General features: G+C 38.0%; 1 protein-coding gene across 1 annotated transcript in view; it reads right to left on the bottom strand.

The window, feature by feature from the left end:
- Positions 1 to 18697, bottom strand: part of Arsb (arylsulfatase B) — a 174670-nt gene that overhangs the window by 154645 nt on the left and 1328 nt on the right. Inside the window, exon 2 of the mRNA XM_076856066.2 lies at positions 1334 to 1520. Coding sequence (XP_076712181.1) covers positions 1334 to 1520 — 187 coding nt within the window. The remainder of the gene's footprint in view (positions 1 to 1333; positions 1521 to 18697) is intronic.

The raw sequence follows: 18697 nt of genomic DNA, 5'->3' as shown, positions 1-18697 counted from the left end.
TTGCAGATCTTGTTTCCATTTATCTTGTGAATAATGTGACTCTTATAGATATTTTCTTTTCTTCCCTTCCTTTCTACTTTTTTCTTTTTTACTTTGGACATAAGAAGCCTCACATCTTAGAGATGAATGTGAAGCCCACCTAGAGCCAGGAAGCTTTTTTTTTTTTTTGTAATCTGATGCCATTAAACTATTTTATCTTTTTCTCTTCACTCGATGTTGTTACTCTATTGAAACTTTTTATGTTCAGTGTGTGTTCCTTTTTTGGCTTTGGCAGGTTGTAAATGAACAAAGAAGCAGATGGGAGACAAGTAGACAGCAAGACAACTAGACAGAAAGATAGCTCAATATAAAAGAACTTGACAGAAAAATACATAGTTACTGGCAAGAAATATAGGTTATTCATTAAGGCCCAGTTTAAAACAGGTTGAAAGAGGGCACATTTTAAAACAAACTTTAGGTTTCACATTTATTTTTATAGGGCTACCAAGTTCAAAAAATGCTTATGATTTTCTTATTATCTTCCTATTACCATTTTTTATTTGTCCTCCCCAATTTATTATTATTGATTTTTAAGTTGATCTTCTCTAACCTAGTGATTCTAAAAACAGATCTCACAGATGGGAGAGAGACACCAATGGAAGAGTCTTCCCCCACCCTCTCCTGAATGTAGTCCAGGGAGAGAAAAAATATATGAACTTTTGTAAAGAAAATATTTTTCTTTAATTTGTTCTAATTAGTTATACATGACAATAGGATGCATTCTGACACATTCCACACAAACGGAGCACAACCTCTCCTTCCTCTGGCTGTCCATGGTGCAGAGTCCCACTGGTAGTGTGATCATAAGCCTATGGAGGGTAAGAATGTCCATCTCATTCCACAGTCCTTCCCCCACCACATATATCCCCTCCCCTCTCCTCTGCCCAATCCAAAGCTCCTCCTTTCTTCCCTAACCCCTCCCCATATTATGGATCAGCATCTGCTTATCAGAGAAAAGGGAAATACTCTTGTATTTGGTTTTTTCCCATAATTTAAAATCAGCCTGCATCCCCTCTGGGGAAGGTTCTCAGAGGGCACAGTGGTCTCTGGTGTGTAGGTAGCAACTCTTCCAAAGCCCCAAGGTGGTGCTTAGTGCTCTGACCTGCTGTGGGCATATGCCCAACACAGGCTGGCACAGAGCCCTGTTTATGGAAGTAACATTAGAAAGCAGCCCCACTGCACTGATTCACTCTGTGTTCAAGTTTCCAGTTGTTTCAACTGATTACACTTGGGTGTGTTTTATGAGATGACTGCAGTGTCTGAGTCGTTAAAGAAACACAGGCATTTCCATTACCAAAGTAAGTGTCAAATCCTCGGCGGGTTGGAAGGCATTCTTTCCGGTACATTCCCAGGTGCCATTTTCCGACCATATGGGTGGTATAGCCTGCTTCTTTTAGAAGCTGGGGCAGGAGTTTTTCATCCAGTGGAACACAGCTGGGCTGACAAGGCCAGATTATTTGGTGCTGTAAACCTGTGTGTATCTTAAAGAGATAAACACAAAATTATGGATTAGTGACATTGAAACATTGTAAACAAGAAAAGTGGCTGCCTAATTTATTGGACATATCTGTTGATTTGAAAGTTTTAACTCTAAGCTGGTTTAAGAATGTTTCTGAAAGGCAGTTTACTCACTCAAGTAAGGTAATGAACCTAAACTGGATTTGAAAAGATGAATAAAAGCATTCCAACAGAAAATATTTTAACATATATTTATCAAGGCAGTATGTCAGAAACCATTAACTCAAATTTTCACTTCCTAAAAAGAGGAACAATAATATGAGCTATGGCTCTATCAAGGAAAAAAATTCCTGTGCACAGGAGAAGGTGATATTTGTCATCTTTGAAGATAGAGAGCTTTCTTTTGTAAAATGTTATTTAACAGTATAATGAAATTTAAGATTGGTATTTCTTATTCTACTTTGTGTAAACAATAATCTCAAAAGACAGTGCTCAAATTTTCATTTAAAATGGCCCTTACTGCTTGAGAGAGGCTCACAGAAGCATACCCAGGGTAAAGCAATTAACCCTTAAGAAACAACTATTGGTTGAATTTAAGTATAATATCAAAATTGAGGGCTAGAGTTATGACTCAGTGGTAGAGCACTTGCCTAGCACATGTGAGGCCCTGGGTTCAATCCTCAGCACCAATAAAAATAAATAAATAAAATAAAGGTATTGGGGCTAGGGATATAGCTCAGTTGGTAGAGTGCTTGCCTCACATGCACAGGGCCTTGGGTTCAATCCTCAGCACCACAAAAATAATTAAATAAATAAAAATAAAGGTATTGTGTCTGTCTACAACTAAAAAAAATTTTTTTAACTGAATGTCCACAATTATATAAGTTCCTCAATTTATAAATGGGATTACCCACCTGATAAACCTACAAGATGAAAATGCATTTAATACATCTAACCTACTGAACATCATAGCTTAACTTTGTCTACCTTAAATGTGCTCAGATCACTTACATTAGCCTTTGGTGAGATGAAATCATCTAGCACATAGTCTATTTGTTATCATTAAGGCTCATGTGATTTATTAAACACTGTACTGAAAGTGAAAAACAGAATGGTTGTATGGGTAACATTTTACACCACTGTAAAAAAATAAATCATATGGAAGAATAAGAGATCCAGACTAGCCAAAGCAGTCCTGAGCAAGAAGAAGGATGCAGGAGGCATCACAATACCAGACCTCAAATTATGCTGCAAAGGTATGAATATTTAAAAAGCAGGTTGGTATCAGCATCAAAATAGACCTGAAGACCAACAGAATTGAACAGAAGACATAGAGACAAACCCATATACTAAAATATATGTTGGAGAAGAGACAGCTTTTTAAACAAACGGTGCTGGGAAAACTGGATATTCATACATAGAAGAATGAAACTAGATCCCTATCTCTTGCCTACACAAAAGTCAAATCAAAATGGATCAAAGACATTACACCAGAAATCTTGCAACTGCTTGAAGAAATCCTGGGATCAAAACTCTATCATACAGGTGCAAGTATCAACTCCTTAACAAAGAACCCTAAAGCTTAAGAAATAAAGCCAAGAATCAATAAGTAGGAGGCCATCAAATTAAAAAGCTTTTTCTGCATAGCAAAGGAAATTATTAAGATCTTGAAGAGAACCTATAGAAGGGGAAAACATCTTTGTCACCTGCTCTTCTGACAGGGGATTAATACCTAGAACCAACACCAAAAAATTGAATAATCCAGTCAATAAATGAGCAAAAGAACTAAATAGACACTTCTTAAAAAAAAGAAACACAAATAACCAACAAATATATGAAAAAAATGTTCAACATCTCTAGCAATCACACAATGCAAATCAAAACTACACTGAGATTTCATCTATGAGAATGAACCCAACTACTATATAAAACTATAAAGCTCTAATAATAATAAAATAAATACAATTTTTAAAAGATTTCATCTTGCTTTAGTCAGAATGGAAATTATCAAGAACACAAATAATAATAAATGCTGGTGAGGATGTTGGGGGGAAAGGCACACTCCTACATTGTTAATAAGACTACAAATTAGTACAACCACTCTAAAAAAGCAATATGGACATTCCTCAAAAAACTAGAAATGGAACCACTGGGTGACCCAACTATCCTACTCCTTAGTATTTATCCAAAAGAACTAAAATCAAGATACTATCACGACACAGCCACTTCAATGTTTATAACAGCACAATTCACAATAGCCAAATTGTGGAATCAGCCCAGATGCCCATCAATAGATAAACAGATTTAAAAAATGTGGTCTGCATACACAATGGAGTTTCACTGAATCATAAAAAAGAATGAAAATATGTCATTTGACAATAAATGAATGGAAATGGAGAACATCATGCTAAGTGAAATAAGCCAGACTCAGAAAATCAACAGTTGAATGTTTTCTCTCATAGGTATAAACTAGAGCAAATGAGGGAAAGAAGGTGGGCAGGCAGTGGTCAGATATCACAAAGATATAGGAATGATCAGTAGAGTAGATGAGAGATTGAGAGGGAAGGAAAGGGAAGAAAATGCAAGATGAATTTAACAAAAGCACGCAATGTGCATATATAAATATGCCACAGGGAAGTTCACCTCTATGTATATGTAGAAAGTACCAATCAAAAATAAATAAATAAATGAGTGAAAGGAAGATCAGTTGAATAGGGGGAGGAGAATGTGGAAGGGAGGAGGAGAGAGAGAATAGAGGGAATAGGAACTGAAATCAAATTCCACGCACATATGATTTTGTCAAAATACACACAACAACTTTGTATAAATATAATGCTCGAATAAAAAACAATACGCCTAACCTACTTAACATCATAGCTTAACTTTATCTAACTTTTTTTTAAACATCCTTACCTTTTTTATTAGTTGTTCATGGACCTTTATTTTATTTACTTATTTATGTGCGACTCTGAGAATCGAACCCAATGACTTGCACATGCTAGACAAGCACTCTGCCACTGAGCCACAACTCCAGCCCCAACTTTGTCTAATTTAAATGTGCTCAGATCACTTACACTAGCCTTTGGTGGGAAAAAAAATCATCTAACACAAAGTCTATTTATAATTGTTATCATTTTGGCTCATGTAATTTATTAAATACTGTGCTGAAAGTGAACGACAGAACGATGTGTGGGGGTACATTTTATATCACTGTAAAGCTGAAAAAAATCACAAACCCTCTACGCTGGGGTTGTCTATATATAAAAATTTTATTAAAACAACTGTACCTTTTCCATAAAAAGGGAAACTACAGATCTATGTAAGGACAGATTGTCTACATCATCTTCTATCAGAAAAATAAATTGCGATAGATTGTTACGCTGTTTCCTGCCATTCAGTCTATCTTCCATGAACAGAAAAGATGTTCAAAAAGTACAAAAATGATACTACTCTTCTCAGTTATTTTATTTGGGAAAATTCAGGGAATATATATACATATATATATATATATATATATATACACACACACATATATATATATACACACATACATACATACATATATATATATATATATGTTATTATGGTAACATATAATGAGTTTATTATTGCTGGGGTTTTGGGTTGTTGTTTTTGTTTTTGTTTTGGTACTAGGGATTGAACCCGGGGGCACTCCACCACTGAGCCTCATCCCCAGCCCTTTTCTATATTTTATTTAGAGACAGGATCTTGATGAATTGCTTAGGGGCTTGCTAAGTTGCTGAGGCTGGCTTTGAACTCACCATTCCCCTACCTCAGCCTCCTGGGCCTCTGGGATTACACGCATGCACCACCGCATTCAGCTATTGCTTGTTTTAACTGAATAATTTTTATAATTTGTTTTCATTTCTGATAAAGCAAATTTCAAATGGTATAACCCACATAACTGTACATTCTTTGGGTCTTTAATATTTAAGCAAGTGCAGAGATCCTAAGATCAAAAAAGACTGAGAACTGATGCTGTAATACCTGATAATGATCTTTGCTGTGGGGAAAAATAAAGTAGGAATGAAGTGAGAGTGACAGAGGTGACACTTAAGACAGGGTGGCAAAAGAAGTTTCCCCTAAAGAGGAAATAGTTGAGCAGTCAGTTGAGCAAAGAAAGAAGTGAGTTGAAAAACCTGGGGCAAGAGCAATGCAGACCTAAGGAAAAAGAAGAACAAAGACTCCAAGAGCTTGCCGAGTTTGAAGGCTGGCACAGAAGCCAGGGCACACCTGTCACAGCTCTTGTACTGATGGATGCCACCACACCCCTGCAGATGTCCCCAAGGGTTCCTTGCCTGCCAGCCCTTCCCTAAGACTTGACACCTGTCTCCCTCTTTGTCCTAGGCTCCCCATGGAGGTGCTCTTCTTTCTAGGAAGTGACTGCACCAGATGTCAGCTTTCCTTAGCACTGGGTGGTCCTGATTTCCCTAGAACACGCAGGGGTCTGGGAACACTGAGGGTGGAAAGCACCCGTTCTCAACCCAAACACAACACTCTGGTGGCCCCAATCCACCCTAGGTGTATAGCAGGCAATCTGTTGCCAATAAATGGTGAACATGTGTTTGCTAGTGATTTACTCGCTTTATGATTTAAAGCAGAATAGGATAAACCTCAGGGAATTAAATCCCATCCTGGCTCTATCACTTACTAGCTTTGTAAGCTTAGGCAGAAACTTCAGTGATTTACTAACTTCAGGAAATTAGAAAGTTAGGCTCAAATTCCTCAACTGTAAAAGAAGAAAATAATATTTATCTACCTTCCAGGGTTGTTGAGACGAATTAACCAAGGTAACATAAAATGCCAAGTATATTCTAAACACTCAACCATTGTCACTACACCAACTGTGAGTAATGTTATCAGAGACAATACTCCTTCTTGAGGAGGACGGTGGCCTTACAGAGATGTGCACATAGGCCTGGATCTGCCCCCTGTAGTGTGTTACGGTGCATCATATAAAATGTATGGTCAATCTACTTTCCCATTAGTACTAACTAAATACTTATTTATCACTAATTTTCTCAAATTCAAATACCAGTTACTCAGAACAGATTCACTGATTTTGACTTTATTGTAAATATTTGGCAATAAACAGATACAAAGTATAGACTATAAGGTCCCTGCTTAACATCTGGACAGCATCTTAAGTGATAGCTGCCATTTTAAGGAAGGGCCTTCTGAGAAAGGCTCACCACTCCCTCACACCAACCCAACCCCTAACCGCCTGCATTAGGACCCACCCTAGCTCTGATTCCGGAACATGCCCCATAAAGTCCCGGAACCCAAGCCTGTTTTGCCTCTCTCAGTCTACAGGGAGATGACCTTTATTTCTCAGCTCTGACAAATAAACTCTCGTGTGTACCTCTGCCTGGTTTCCGTCTTTCATTTCTCTGTTACCCGTCTCTTGTTCCTTGCTTTCCCTTTATAGTCCACCCCTTCCCCCCAAAAAAACTTTCAAATACACAATCTTTGTTTTCTTATTTATTAACTTATAATTAAATAGCCTTTGTACAAGCTTTGACATGGTCCTGTATTCTATTTTCAGAACCAATAATACTTGCAGTAGTATTTCCTGGGACTGGATTTCCACCTTCCTAGAGGAACCACACAGAATATCTTAACTGTTAAATTAAAGTGCTTATTTTAAATTCACTATCTTGATTGTGGTGACGGCTTCACAGATATATAAATATATAGATAGATAAGTTTTGACATGTACACCTTTAAGTACGTGTAGTTTATTGTACATCAATCATGCCTCAATTAAGCTGTTTAAAAATAAAAGTGAATTTAAGTTTTCCTTTGAGGTTTTTCTGTCTCTTTTAGTAATAACTGGCACCTGTACCGGGGGTGTGTCAGATGCATTCCCTTTGCCATCCAGTCCCTCTGGTAGTCCTGCCCTCCACCCTTGGCCTTCCAGCTTCTCACTGGGTTCAGCCAGTGAAGGCCCTGCCTGGAGTAGAGAGGGAAGAAAGAGACCTATTGCCTCAGGCTGCTGGGTTGTCTCAATGGCCACCTATGCCCCTCTGCAAGGTCAGTCTGAGGCAGCCTTTTCTATGTGCCTCTCTCTCCTAGGTTCTGGGAATGTCCCCTTGCTTCCTCCCTTCTGGTCTAGGGCCAGTAACAACTCCACTGTGTCACTACTACACCTTGTGCTTTCCCCACACATTCTTACCTTTTAAAATAGTCCTGTTATAAATAAACCCTCCCTAAATTATCCTAATTGAAATACGCCATCCCTTCCCAGCTGGAACCCTGAAATATAAGAATGTTATAATATCCAGGGAAAGGGAAGGCCTGCTGTGAAAACACACACACACACACACACACACACACACACACACACACCTTAAATCAAAAAAGGATTCTTCCCATTGTTACCACTATAAGTTTACTCAACAGAAAACTGATCATGGACTCAAAAACTTCATAACATAGAGTAACTGGCAGCTGAGCAGGATATGTGAAGATAGTATTTTAAGGAGTCCAAAAGCCCCATTGGAGATAAATACTATGCAAATAAATCCTTCAATGGAAAGCTCATCCATCACATGCAGAGAATTAGTTCTGATCACTAGAAAGCACTGCCAAGCGATGCCCTGCCGTTTGGTTTTCCTAAGCCAGGCACCATGCCAGGTGGTCAGCTGAAGTCTGCCTCCATTATCTACAATCATATGGAGCAGGGAATTCGTTCTTTTCAGTGCCTGAGAATTTATTTGACACAGCGTTTTTATGGCATGATTGGGAAGCAGAAGCCAAACTCTGGATGACAGCCAAAAACATGTTTTTGGTCTGTTCAAACACTATTTGAAGTCAGGAAGCTGTAATGGGTTGAGAAGCAGTAACAGGTAAATGCCAAGCTGGTTCCCATCCAGCACTTGAACTGAGCACAGAACTAGGGAGTCCCACCATGCTCCAGGGGCAGGACACCAACAGGTATCAAAAGAAAACAAGAAGAGAGCCCTTGTAAATACAACAGCCCCTGAAACCATTCCATTCTAATACCCATCTTCAATGTCCAGAGAGAAAGTATGAACAGAGAAGGTTGAATGTAGGACTTATGACAGTCCAAAGGGATGGCCTGCCTATCTACCATGTGTGGCTGCCCCTTGTTCATTAAACCAAATTTTTTTCAAAAAGATTTTGTTTGACCATCAAGCATTCACACCACAAAGGCCAAAAATCTGCAAACCTAGAAACAAGACCTGGCTTATTTCTGGGTTCTTTTCATGAAATAACTGATAAGAAATCATCATTTACATGTTTGTTGAACCTAATCATTTATTTGGTCTCATGAATTATTCTGTCCTCTGCAGACCTAAGAGATACTAGCAGTATGGTCTCATGAGCTTAAACAAGAAAAGCCATTTCCTGCTATGGGAGAGACAGACAGCAGCTTCCACATCAGAACTTCTTCCAGTTCCCCTTTCTGAGGATCTAGGCAGTTTATTGATGAAATATTTATTTGGGAGCTCAGGACACAACATTTCAGTTACCCTCATAAGAAACTATCAGGGGCTAAGTGGCCATTGCTACACACATATGGCAACCAATGCCACTTCTCTTCAAACCTGAACAGAGGAGAGATAACATCCAGTTGAGCAGAAGGAAGGTTCCCTCCAGTCCATCTGACTTGTGTGAGGTGAACTCATAACCTCACTGCACCACGTATTTGTGTACCTCCTGCTACTGTATTTGAAAACTCAGAAAAATGAGCAGCCCTGCCCTTCTACCTTACACACTACAGAGGCTGGAGGGAAGCTTCACAACAGAAACACAATCCCAAAATATGCCAGTGGCCATTCAGGAGTTCACAATTTCCAGCCTGTGCCTTGGCCACTATACCACAGGTTTTAACCATGGTGAAGGACCACTTGTGGCTCCTTGGGGTTTATTCCTAGAGATGCCCCGCAGAATGAATGAACAGTGGAAAATCTGCTCCCTTCCCCCGAAGCCTTCTAAAACGCAGTCAGCTGCCCGAGCCGCTGAAGCCAAGAACTACAGAACACACATTATGTGTGTCAGGAGCCTGGCGTGGCCATCTGGATGGGGCCTGCAATACTCAGGCTGCAAAACTGGCCCATGTCACTGACAGTTTTAAGGGTCTATTTATTTTGGTATTGATTAGTAAAGAGTGCAAGTCTCTGACTAAACCCACAAAGGGATGTTGTTTGTAAAAGGAATAAAGGAGGCAGAAATGGTTTCAGTGACTTCCTCTGTTTAAATCATTTAAGGGGATGTAAAGGATGCATAACAGGAATTTATAATGAAAAGGAAAAACTACGTGAAGAAATCTTAAGGAATTTTTGGTAAGGTGATATGACCAAGAAAGCAAAGACAAAAGATAGTAACCAGAGAGTCACAGTTCATGCTCAAAGTGATTCTTGAAATAACAAGCCTCACAAATCAATGAACAATGACAACAACAACAAAATCCAGCACGTTAAATGTTCACATTTTACCCAGCCCCAAACTTATTTGTTTCCTCCATTTCCACTTTCTTTGGAGGCAAAATATATAAAACGTGAAAATTTTTCCTTTAAAATATCTTCAATACTTGCAAAATATGGTCTCCAGACTCCCCTTTCCTCCTGGAAACATGACTCTTGACTCTGGCTAAGCTGAAGAGAACCATCAAAGCAAGTCACCACCAGGGCTCCCTTTGCAGTATGTGTTGGAGCTGTGACATGTTTTCAGGTGCCATCTTGCTGGTCACCATGAAGTTAATGCATCCTTTACATCCCCTTAAATGAACACAGGAATAAAGACTAACGAGTGCTTTCTCTTTGGCAGCACCAATGGCCTCTTGGCTGCATGTTTCTCTTCTCTCCCTATTTGGATGACTTTGCCAGAAAGTCCTATGAACTCTCTTAACTGGTGACATATATCCTCCCCCCAAGTCCTACACCCATTTCTTCCAGTTCCTAACTTCTCCTTGCCCCACTTCTAACTGTAGAGTCCAGGAGAGGTGGCCAACAACAGGAATCCACCAGAGGTAAGCCAATGAGGGAGCAGGCAGGCCACTCAGGGCAACAAGGGACAACAGCATCAGCGAGGCCATCCTCAGACAGAACTCTTTCCTCTAGCTAGGCCCTCCTCTGCCTGAGGCACAGGCCCTGCCTGTCCCCATTTTTGAGGCTAACTTGAAGCAAAAGTCAAGAATTACCCACAATGTTCCTGCACAGCCTTCTTCCTATATTTCCTGTCCATGGTTCATGCTTCAGGGGTGAACGAAAAGCCATGAAAGTGTCTAGTCTGTTTATCAACGTGATTAAGAAAAATGTGGCTTGGGTCCCTTAAGTATGAGACCTTGGAGTCATCTTTCATTGCATCTATTCTCTGCCAAGGTTTATAGAGTTCTGGTGGAGTGGCCTCCTCAGTCCCCAAGGGAAGAACAAGGCAAGGACTAGAGTTACTTTAATTTTATCTCAGAAGGAACTGTTTCCACTAAGGTCTACCACCTCTAATTTTCTTTAACCTTATTAATTTCTTTAAAAGGAAGCAGGTGGCCTGCCAATTCTAGGGATGACATGCTAATCCTCGTAGTTTGATTAAGATAGTGACCTCTTTCAGGAAATGTTGTGTTTAAGTGTGCAGCACACTAGTGCACTTAGTTGTTCAACACAGTGTTTCTCTAGGCCAGAGACAGTAACCTATAGGAGAAGCCAGATCCCAGGATGGACAACTTCAAAAAAAACACATACTGGGAATACAGATGTTCAGTGACTGTTTTTATGTTGAACTCAGTCAATTTGCTAGACTATGAAAAAAAATCAGTATTTTCAAGTCTCTATTTGAACAAAAAGCAGTATACCAATTCCATTAGAAAAGCTGGAGGATTTTTAAATTCACATTTTTAATCTTGAAATTTTTGAACGAGGAAGAAATGAATACAAAATCTATTTCCTGTAGGCAAAACAAACCTCTGAAGGATACCTAACAAACTAATAAACAGGTGCTTCCTAAGGGAAGAAAGGCTGAGAGATAGCACAAAAAGATCTTTAGCCTGAAACTTTTGAATGAATTTTAAAATTGCCTAGAAGCAATTTTTAAAAAGAACAATGTCACTTTCTTTAAAATTTACTTATTTGGATAAGACCCATTCTTTAGTATATAACAATATTATATACTAAATATAATTCTTTAGCATATAATAGCCTTCAAGGTAACATTATTATAAAAATAGGAACAAGGAGCACAGGAGGCCTAACATTTTATCACAAGAGGACAGCATTAGGCTCAGGGAGGCCCAGCCTCTCTCTGAGCTCTGGGCACACTTCTGGAACCCTCAATGACTCAGTTCCAGCATCACCTTCTCCCCATTCTTAGAACAAGCTCACTCCAGCCTCAGACCCTTTGCTTCCATAGCTCCTCCCTCACTGTTAAACTCTCTTTCTGGGATCTTTGTGAGACTTGCTCCTCTTGATTCAGGCCTCTGCCAATACCATCTCCTCCTTGGAGATACCTTCATGAGGCACCAGATTTATTTCCATGCCATTTAAATTCACCTCACTTACCCATTTGTTTACATGTACTTATTTTACTCCCCTCTTGGTCACTCTTTCTCCTCACCTCACCCGCCACTAGACTGTAAGCACCAGGAAATCCCCAGAGGCTAGCACAATGCCTGGCATAACTAGTAGCTCCATATTTGTTGAATGAAAGAATACATCATGCTTAACAGGGATGGACTGAAAGCTTACAAAAGACGAGGTTGTCCACTATTGTCACCTCTAAGGAACTTGCCCATAGTCCAGACATGACTAACAGAAGTGAAAATTGAGATTTTTGAACAAGGGAGAAATGAATATAAAATCTGTTTTGTATATGCATAGACATATGTGACCACAGAATAGAATTGTGAGTCTAGAAATAAATCCTTGCATCTATGATCAATTGATTCTTGACAAGGATGCAAAGAACATTCAATGAGGAAAGAATGTGTTTTCCCCCCAATGGATGGTACTAAAACAACTAGATATCTACATGCAACCACATATCTCACCTCACATACAAAAATTAGCTCAAAATGGATCAAAAACCTAAATGTAAGCGTTAAAACTACAAAACTCCTAGAAGAAAACACAGATAAAATCTTTGTAATCTTGTATTACACAATGGCTTCTTAGATAAGACACCAAAGAACAAGTGACCAAAAAGAAAGAAAGGTAAATTATACTACATCAAAATTTAAAGCTTTTGTTGTATATCGAAAGACACGATCAAGGAAGTAAAAAAGCAACCCAGAGATGGGAGAAAATATTTGCGAATCATATATCTGATTAAGGTTTAATTTCCAAAATATAGCAAGAACTCTTGTTTGGAGATACAGGTTTCCTCAGTTCTTATGTTCTCCAAGGAAAGATTTCAGAGAAGACACAGAAGTAGTGCATTGTATGAGCAAGCAAAAAGGTAAAAGGACACGCCCCAGACATGACAGCAGATTGTCCTGAGCAGAAGCAACCTCAGATTTCAGTTGGCAGACTCAAGCAAATAGAAAAAACATGAGTAGCATAGGGTCGTGTGAGCGCTGGAGGGTTCCTGTCTCATACACTCCAAGAATGAAGTATGCAGACAATGAAGGGTGAGAAATCATTAGCAGATTTATTAGAAGCAAGCAAGGAAAGCTCCCACAGAATAGGAGGGGTCCCAAAGAGATTCTCTGTTAGGGGTTTTTATACTGTTTTGATGGAGAACTAAACTTTCATTGGAGAGTCCCCCTGATTGTTCTCTTTCTCTGTCTCAATTGAAGATGTACCATTTTAATTTTTTATTCCCATAAGGGGACGACTTAATATGTTTGTTAACCTGAGTTTGTCCTGTATATGTTCCTTAAAACAGAAGAATTGCTTGGGTTCAAAACAATTCCTTGGGATTGACTAATGTTAGGGTAGTCAAGGAAACCTGGGGCAACAGCAGAATGTGTGGGCATCCAGCATGAGTAGGGCCTTCCACTCAGCCAGACAAAAACAAAAAACAAGTTTTAGCCTAGGGTTTTTATCTGGGGTGGTAGTCCTGCCCCACAAGTATAACAGTTTCTTTAACAAAACAAAAATATGCTCCAGAGAACTGGAGGCCTTTCCAAGAGAGGGGGTGGGCTTCAAACATGGGTTCAATCTGTTTTTGTCTCCTTTCCACCAGAATTTGGTTCCTCCCCATAGCTATGTCACATGACTGGCAGACATGATTGACAGGTGGTGTTATACAATTCTGGGAAGAAGAGCTCAAATCCTGTTCCCAGCATTCCTGGTGAAAGCCCACAAGGGAGTCAAAACCATAATGCTAATATTAGAATTGCCTCATCATTTGCCAAAGATTACCTTGGGGCATATTGCAGCTTGGTGAGCATGCCCAGGGGATCCAGTGGGACAGGTTTGACTGAGGAGGTATACAGTCTCCAGAAAGAACCTGGACTTCTAACTGCAGATGGGTGTGACCTTCCTGTCACCCAATTTTAGGATTCCCTACCTTGGTCTGCCCCTAATTTCTCTCTCCCCTCCTGTGGACCTGTGCATGTCTACAGAATTACTCTGTTTCTTCATATCTCTACTCCTCATGTCCACCTGTTACCTATCACTCTTACAATTTAACAAAAGATAAATTTTAAAATAGTCAAAGGATCTGAATAGACATTTCTTCAAAGAAGATACAAAAATAGTAAGATATGAAAAGATGATCACCATCATTAATTATTAGGAAATGCAAATCAAAACCACAACAAGATACCACTTCATTTTCATTAGGATGACCAGATGTCTAGAATAAACATCAGATAATAACAAGTGTTAGCAAGGATATAGGGAAATGGAAACCCACGTGCATTGCTAGTGCAAATGTAAAATGGCGCCGCTGCTATAGGAAACAATTTGGCAGTTTCTCAAGAAATTAAAAATTAGAGTTGCTATGTGACCCAGCATTCCATTTCTAGTATTCAAGAGAACTAAAAATGTTCATACAAAAACTTATACATGGATATTACAGCAGCATTATTCATAATAGCCAAAAAGCATAACAACCCAATGTCCATCAATTGATGATGAATGAATAAAGAATATGTAGAAAATATCCATACAATGGAGTATTACTGAGCCATAAAAGACAACAATAAATGCTATCTATCTATCTATATATATATATATATATATATATATATATATAGGCATCATATATATTATATGAGTCCACTTAAATGTCATGTCCAAAATAGGCAAATCTAGAAAGAAAAAAAAAACAGATTATTGATTTTCAGGTCCTGGTGGAATGAGGGAGTAGAAAACTGCTAGTGATTATGCAGTTTCTTTTTGGAGAGATGAAAACATTGGTTGTATAACCTTGTACACTGAATTATACTTTAAAATGATGGATTTTATAGCATTTGAACTATAATTTTAAAAATAGTATAAGGAATGGTCAATATTATATAATATTATATATTGCTTGTGGGAACATACATTGGTACAATCTCTTAAAACTCAATTTTGAGAAAGCAGTATGGAGATTTCTTGGAAAGCTGGGAATGGAACCACCATTTGATCCAGCTATTCCCCTTCTCGGTCTATTCCCTAAAGACCTAAAAAGAGCATACTACAGGGACACTGCTACATTGATGTTCATAGCAGCACAATTCACAATAGCAAGACTGTGGAACCAACCTAGATGCCCTTCAATAGACAAATGGTTAAAAAATGTGGCATTTATACACAATGGAGTATTACTCTGCATTAAAAAATGACAAAATCATAGAATTTGCAGGGAAATGGATGGCATTAGAGCAGATTATGCTGAGTGAAGCTAGCCAATCCCTTAAAAACAAATGCCAAATGTCTTCTTTGATATAAGGAGAGTAAGATCAGAGTAGGGACGAAGAGCATGAGAAGAAGATTAACATTAAACAGGGATGAGAGGTGGGAGGGAAAGGGAGAGAGAAGGGAAATTGCATGGAAATGGGAGGAGACCTTCAGGGGTATACAAAATTACATACAAGAGGAAGTGAGGGGAAAGGGAAAAAAAATACAAGGGGGAGAAATGAATTACAGTAGAGGGGGTAGAGAGAGAAGAGGGGAGGGGAGGGGGGAGGCGGGATAGTAGAGGATAGGAAAGGCACAGAATACAACAGACACTAGTATGGCAATATGTAAATCAATGGTTGTGCAACTGATGTGATTCTGCAATCTGTATACGGGGTAAAAATGGGAGTTCATATCCCACTTGAATCAAAGTGTGAAATATGATATATCAAGAACTATGTAATGTTTTGAACAACCAACAATAAAAATTTTTAAAAAATCAATTTTGCAATATTTATCAAAATTACAAATACTATCTATTCTTAAATCCAGAAAATTCTTTTTCTAGGAACTTGTCATATAAATATGTTCAAATACTTGTAAAATGAAATGTTTACAAGATATTGACTTCACCTTCTTTGGGATATCAAAAGAACATTCATCATTATATGGCTGATTAAATAAAGCATGGTATATCCACTTAATAAAACATTATGAAGCCAAAGAATTAATGAGGATGCTCTTTATTTAACAACATAGAATGATTCAAATGTTAAGCAAAAACAAAATGACATGCAAAATGGTATAAAGGGTTTGTTACCATTCTCATGAAAAGAGGGGAATATCTACATAAGTATTTGCTTCTACACTCATAGAGCACTTTCAGAAGGACATATACAATTCAGTGAGCACTGTTTGCCTACAAACATGGGAACTGGAATCTAAAGAACAGAACGTGTGGGGGATGGATTTTCAATATATGCCTTTTTGTGAGTTTTGAGTTTTGAAAACACATGAATGTGTTTTCTATTTTAAAAACAAATAAAATATAGATTTTTAAAAGATTTTTTAAATGATGAGTAAATAAATCTGTAGGAAGACCATGAGCCTGAGTTTAGAGAAACCAGAATTCTGTTTTCTGAGTTTACTAGGAACTACTTACCTCATCTGCTATTCATTTTCCCCATGTTGCCCACCCACCTCACTCAGGCTGTGTATATATTTCTCACCAAAACATAGATATTTAGAAAAAGATCATTTGTGAGGATTATTAACAACTAAACATATTAAAATTTTTAAAAAGATTAATTCATACTTCTGTTTAAGTAAATTGATAATAGCAGAATAAGTAACACACACAATTTGTAAAGCACAAAAATGTTAGGCAAGATGAATCTTTCCACCAACAGATGGCGATAGTGGGTAGCATAATGTGCATTTGCCAAATTATAATCTTGTACTAAGGACACAAAAACTTTAGAGTCAAAGAAATTTAAAACTACAGAGAGTGTTAGATATTATATATTACTAATATATTATGTGTGATATTATATGTTATCACACATCCTATATTATATAAGAGCCCAACTCCTTTATTTATTTATATGGAAATGATGTCATCAAGGTAAAAATTTGACACAACGAAAACAGAAACCTACACCTCATAATTCCTAATCTAAACTCCTAATACTTTAGCAATTAAAAAAAACAAAACTCAGGTTTTCAAGGGAGTACAAAAACAGTCAATCAAAGTTTGTTGATCACTTTTCTAATCCTAAAACAATTATAGGAAGGGGCTCTCTAAACATTAACTTAAAATGTAGTTACCAGGTTCACATAGTACATAGTTCTTCCAAGTGCCTAATTTTGAAACAGCCAACAAATTTTCTTATTTTATTATGCAAAATTATGCACAACAAATTTCCTCATTTTATTATACAAAATTATGTACAACAAATGACTTCTTCAGAAATAAAATCTATTTCCTTTTTATACTTATGATAGGCAATTTCTAACTAAAAAATATGACAAGTTAACTTTTTTAATTGAGACCTTTAGAAATGACCTAAATGTCAAAAAAATGAGATTATTTAGTAACTATGAATCAGCTCTTAAAATGATATTTCTAATAATTCTACATAGGCAATATGTTATTTTGGTTATAGGCACAAACTCTGGAACACACTCTGGTTCACATCCTACTCCACCATTTACTAGCCCTGTGGCCCTGTGACAAATTTCTTAGTCTCTTCCAGCCTCAGTTTTCTTTTTAGAATATAGGAATGCTAAGAGTAGTCCTATCTCATAGGATCTTTGTGAGAATTAGTTAACACTTGTAAAGTGACCAAGCCAGTACCAGCATATAGTGCCTGAGGGCAATAAGACTCCTAAGCCCTCCCACAAGTGTTTACTCCTTTAGAAGAAGATGCTTACTAGCCCAGCATCTAACTGGGTTTCATAAACTCTGAAAGAATAAAATGGGTAAAAGAAAAGTCAAGAGAAAGATTTGAGAAAGCTAGCATGCCAAGAGTCAGCTACAGGGAGAGATCAATAAAGGATTTTGGAGTAGCCAGCTTCACCTTTCTTCTATTCCATAACCACAGGGTTCTCCAAATACTCAAGCATTTTCCCAAGACTGAATGTTGGTGTCTGATGGGAGAGGATATTAAGGGACAAAAGCAGTCAATTCGATATTTTGAAATATGGTATTTGCTTTCCTGTTCAAGTCTGTTGGAAGGGAAGTCATTGGAGAAATGAATGACCCTTCATTCTTTTGCAATGTAAGTTCAGTTCTCTTATTTGGAGCAAATGCAAAACCCTTCAGATAGACTTCACCTTCCTTTTCTCCATTTTCTTTAGTTGCATATCCCTCTACTCCTACAAAGTGTCCTAGGGTGAGGTTTGCATTACAGTAGGGATTCCTGATTACATTTAGCAGCCCCATTGGAACCGTGTGAAGTATCCACTGCTGACCATGAAGGAAACCACACTTTTATCTCCACTGCAAAACCTTGGCTACAGCTGTTTCTTAGCAAAATAATTTCCTCTTTATAAAAGTCTTCAGACCACCGTTCAAATCTCTATTGTAAATGAATCTTCCCTTCTCTTGGTCTTAGGACACCATGAGGCTAGGTTTGGTCTGAAAATTTATGTGAACACTTGCTTGGGAGGTCAGGATTCAAGGATATCTCCTGTGACTAGCACAATACACTTGAAATGTTTGATTAAAATAAAAGTTATACATCATCTAAAATATATATGGGGGGGGGGGGGGAAGATATGTGTGTTGTATCCAACAGTACCAGTATGAATTACTGTAGTCAATCTTACTTGTATTGAGGGGGAAAGTTCTGTTTTATAGGCCCGAAATAACTAGTGGACATAGACAAAGC

Source organism: Callospermophilus lateralis, chromosome 5 (genome assembly GCF_048772815.1).
Source record: "Callospermophilus lateralis isolate mCalLat2 chromosome 5, mCalLat2.hap1, whole genome shotgun sequence".
Classification (NCBI taxonomy): Eukaryota; Metazoa; Chordata; class Mammalia; order Rodentia; family Sciuridae; genus Callospermophilus; species Callospermophilus lateralis.
This window is presented reverse-complemented; position numbering and strand designations above follow the sequence as displayed.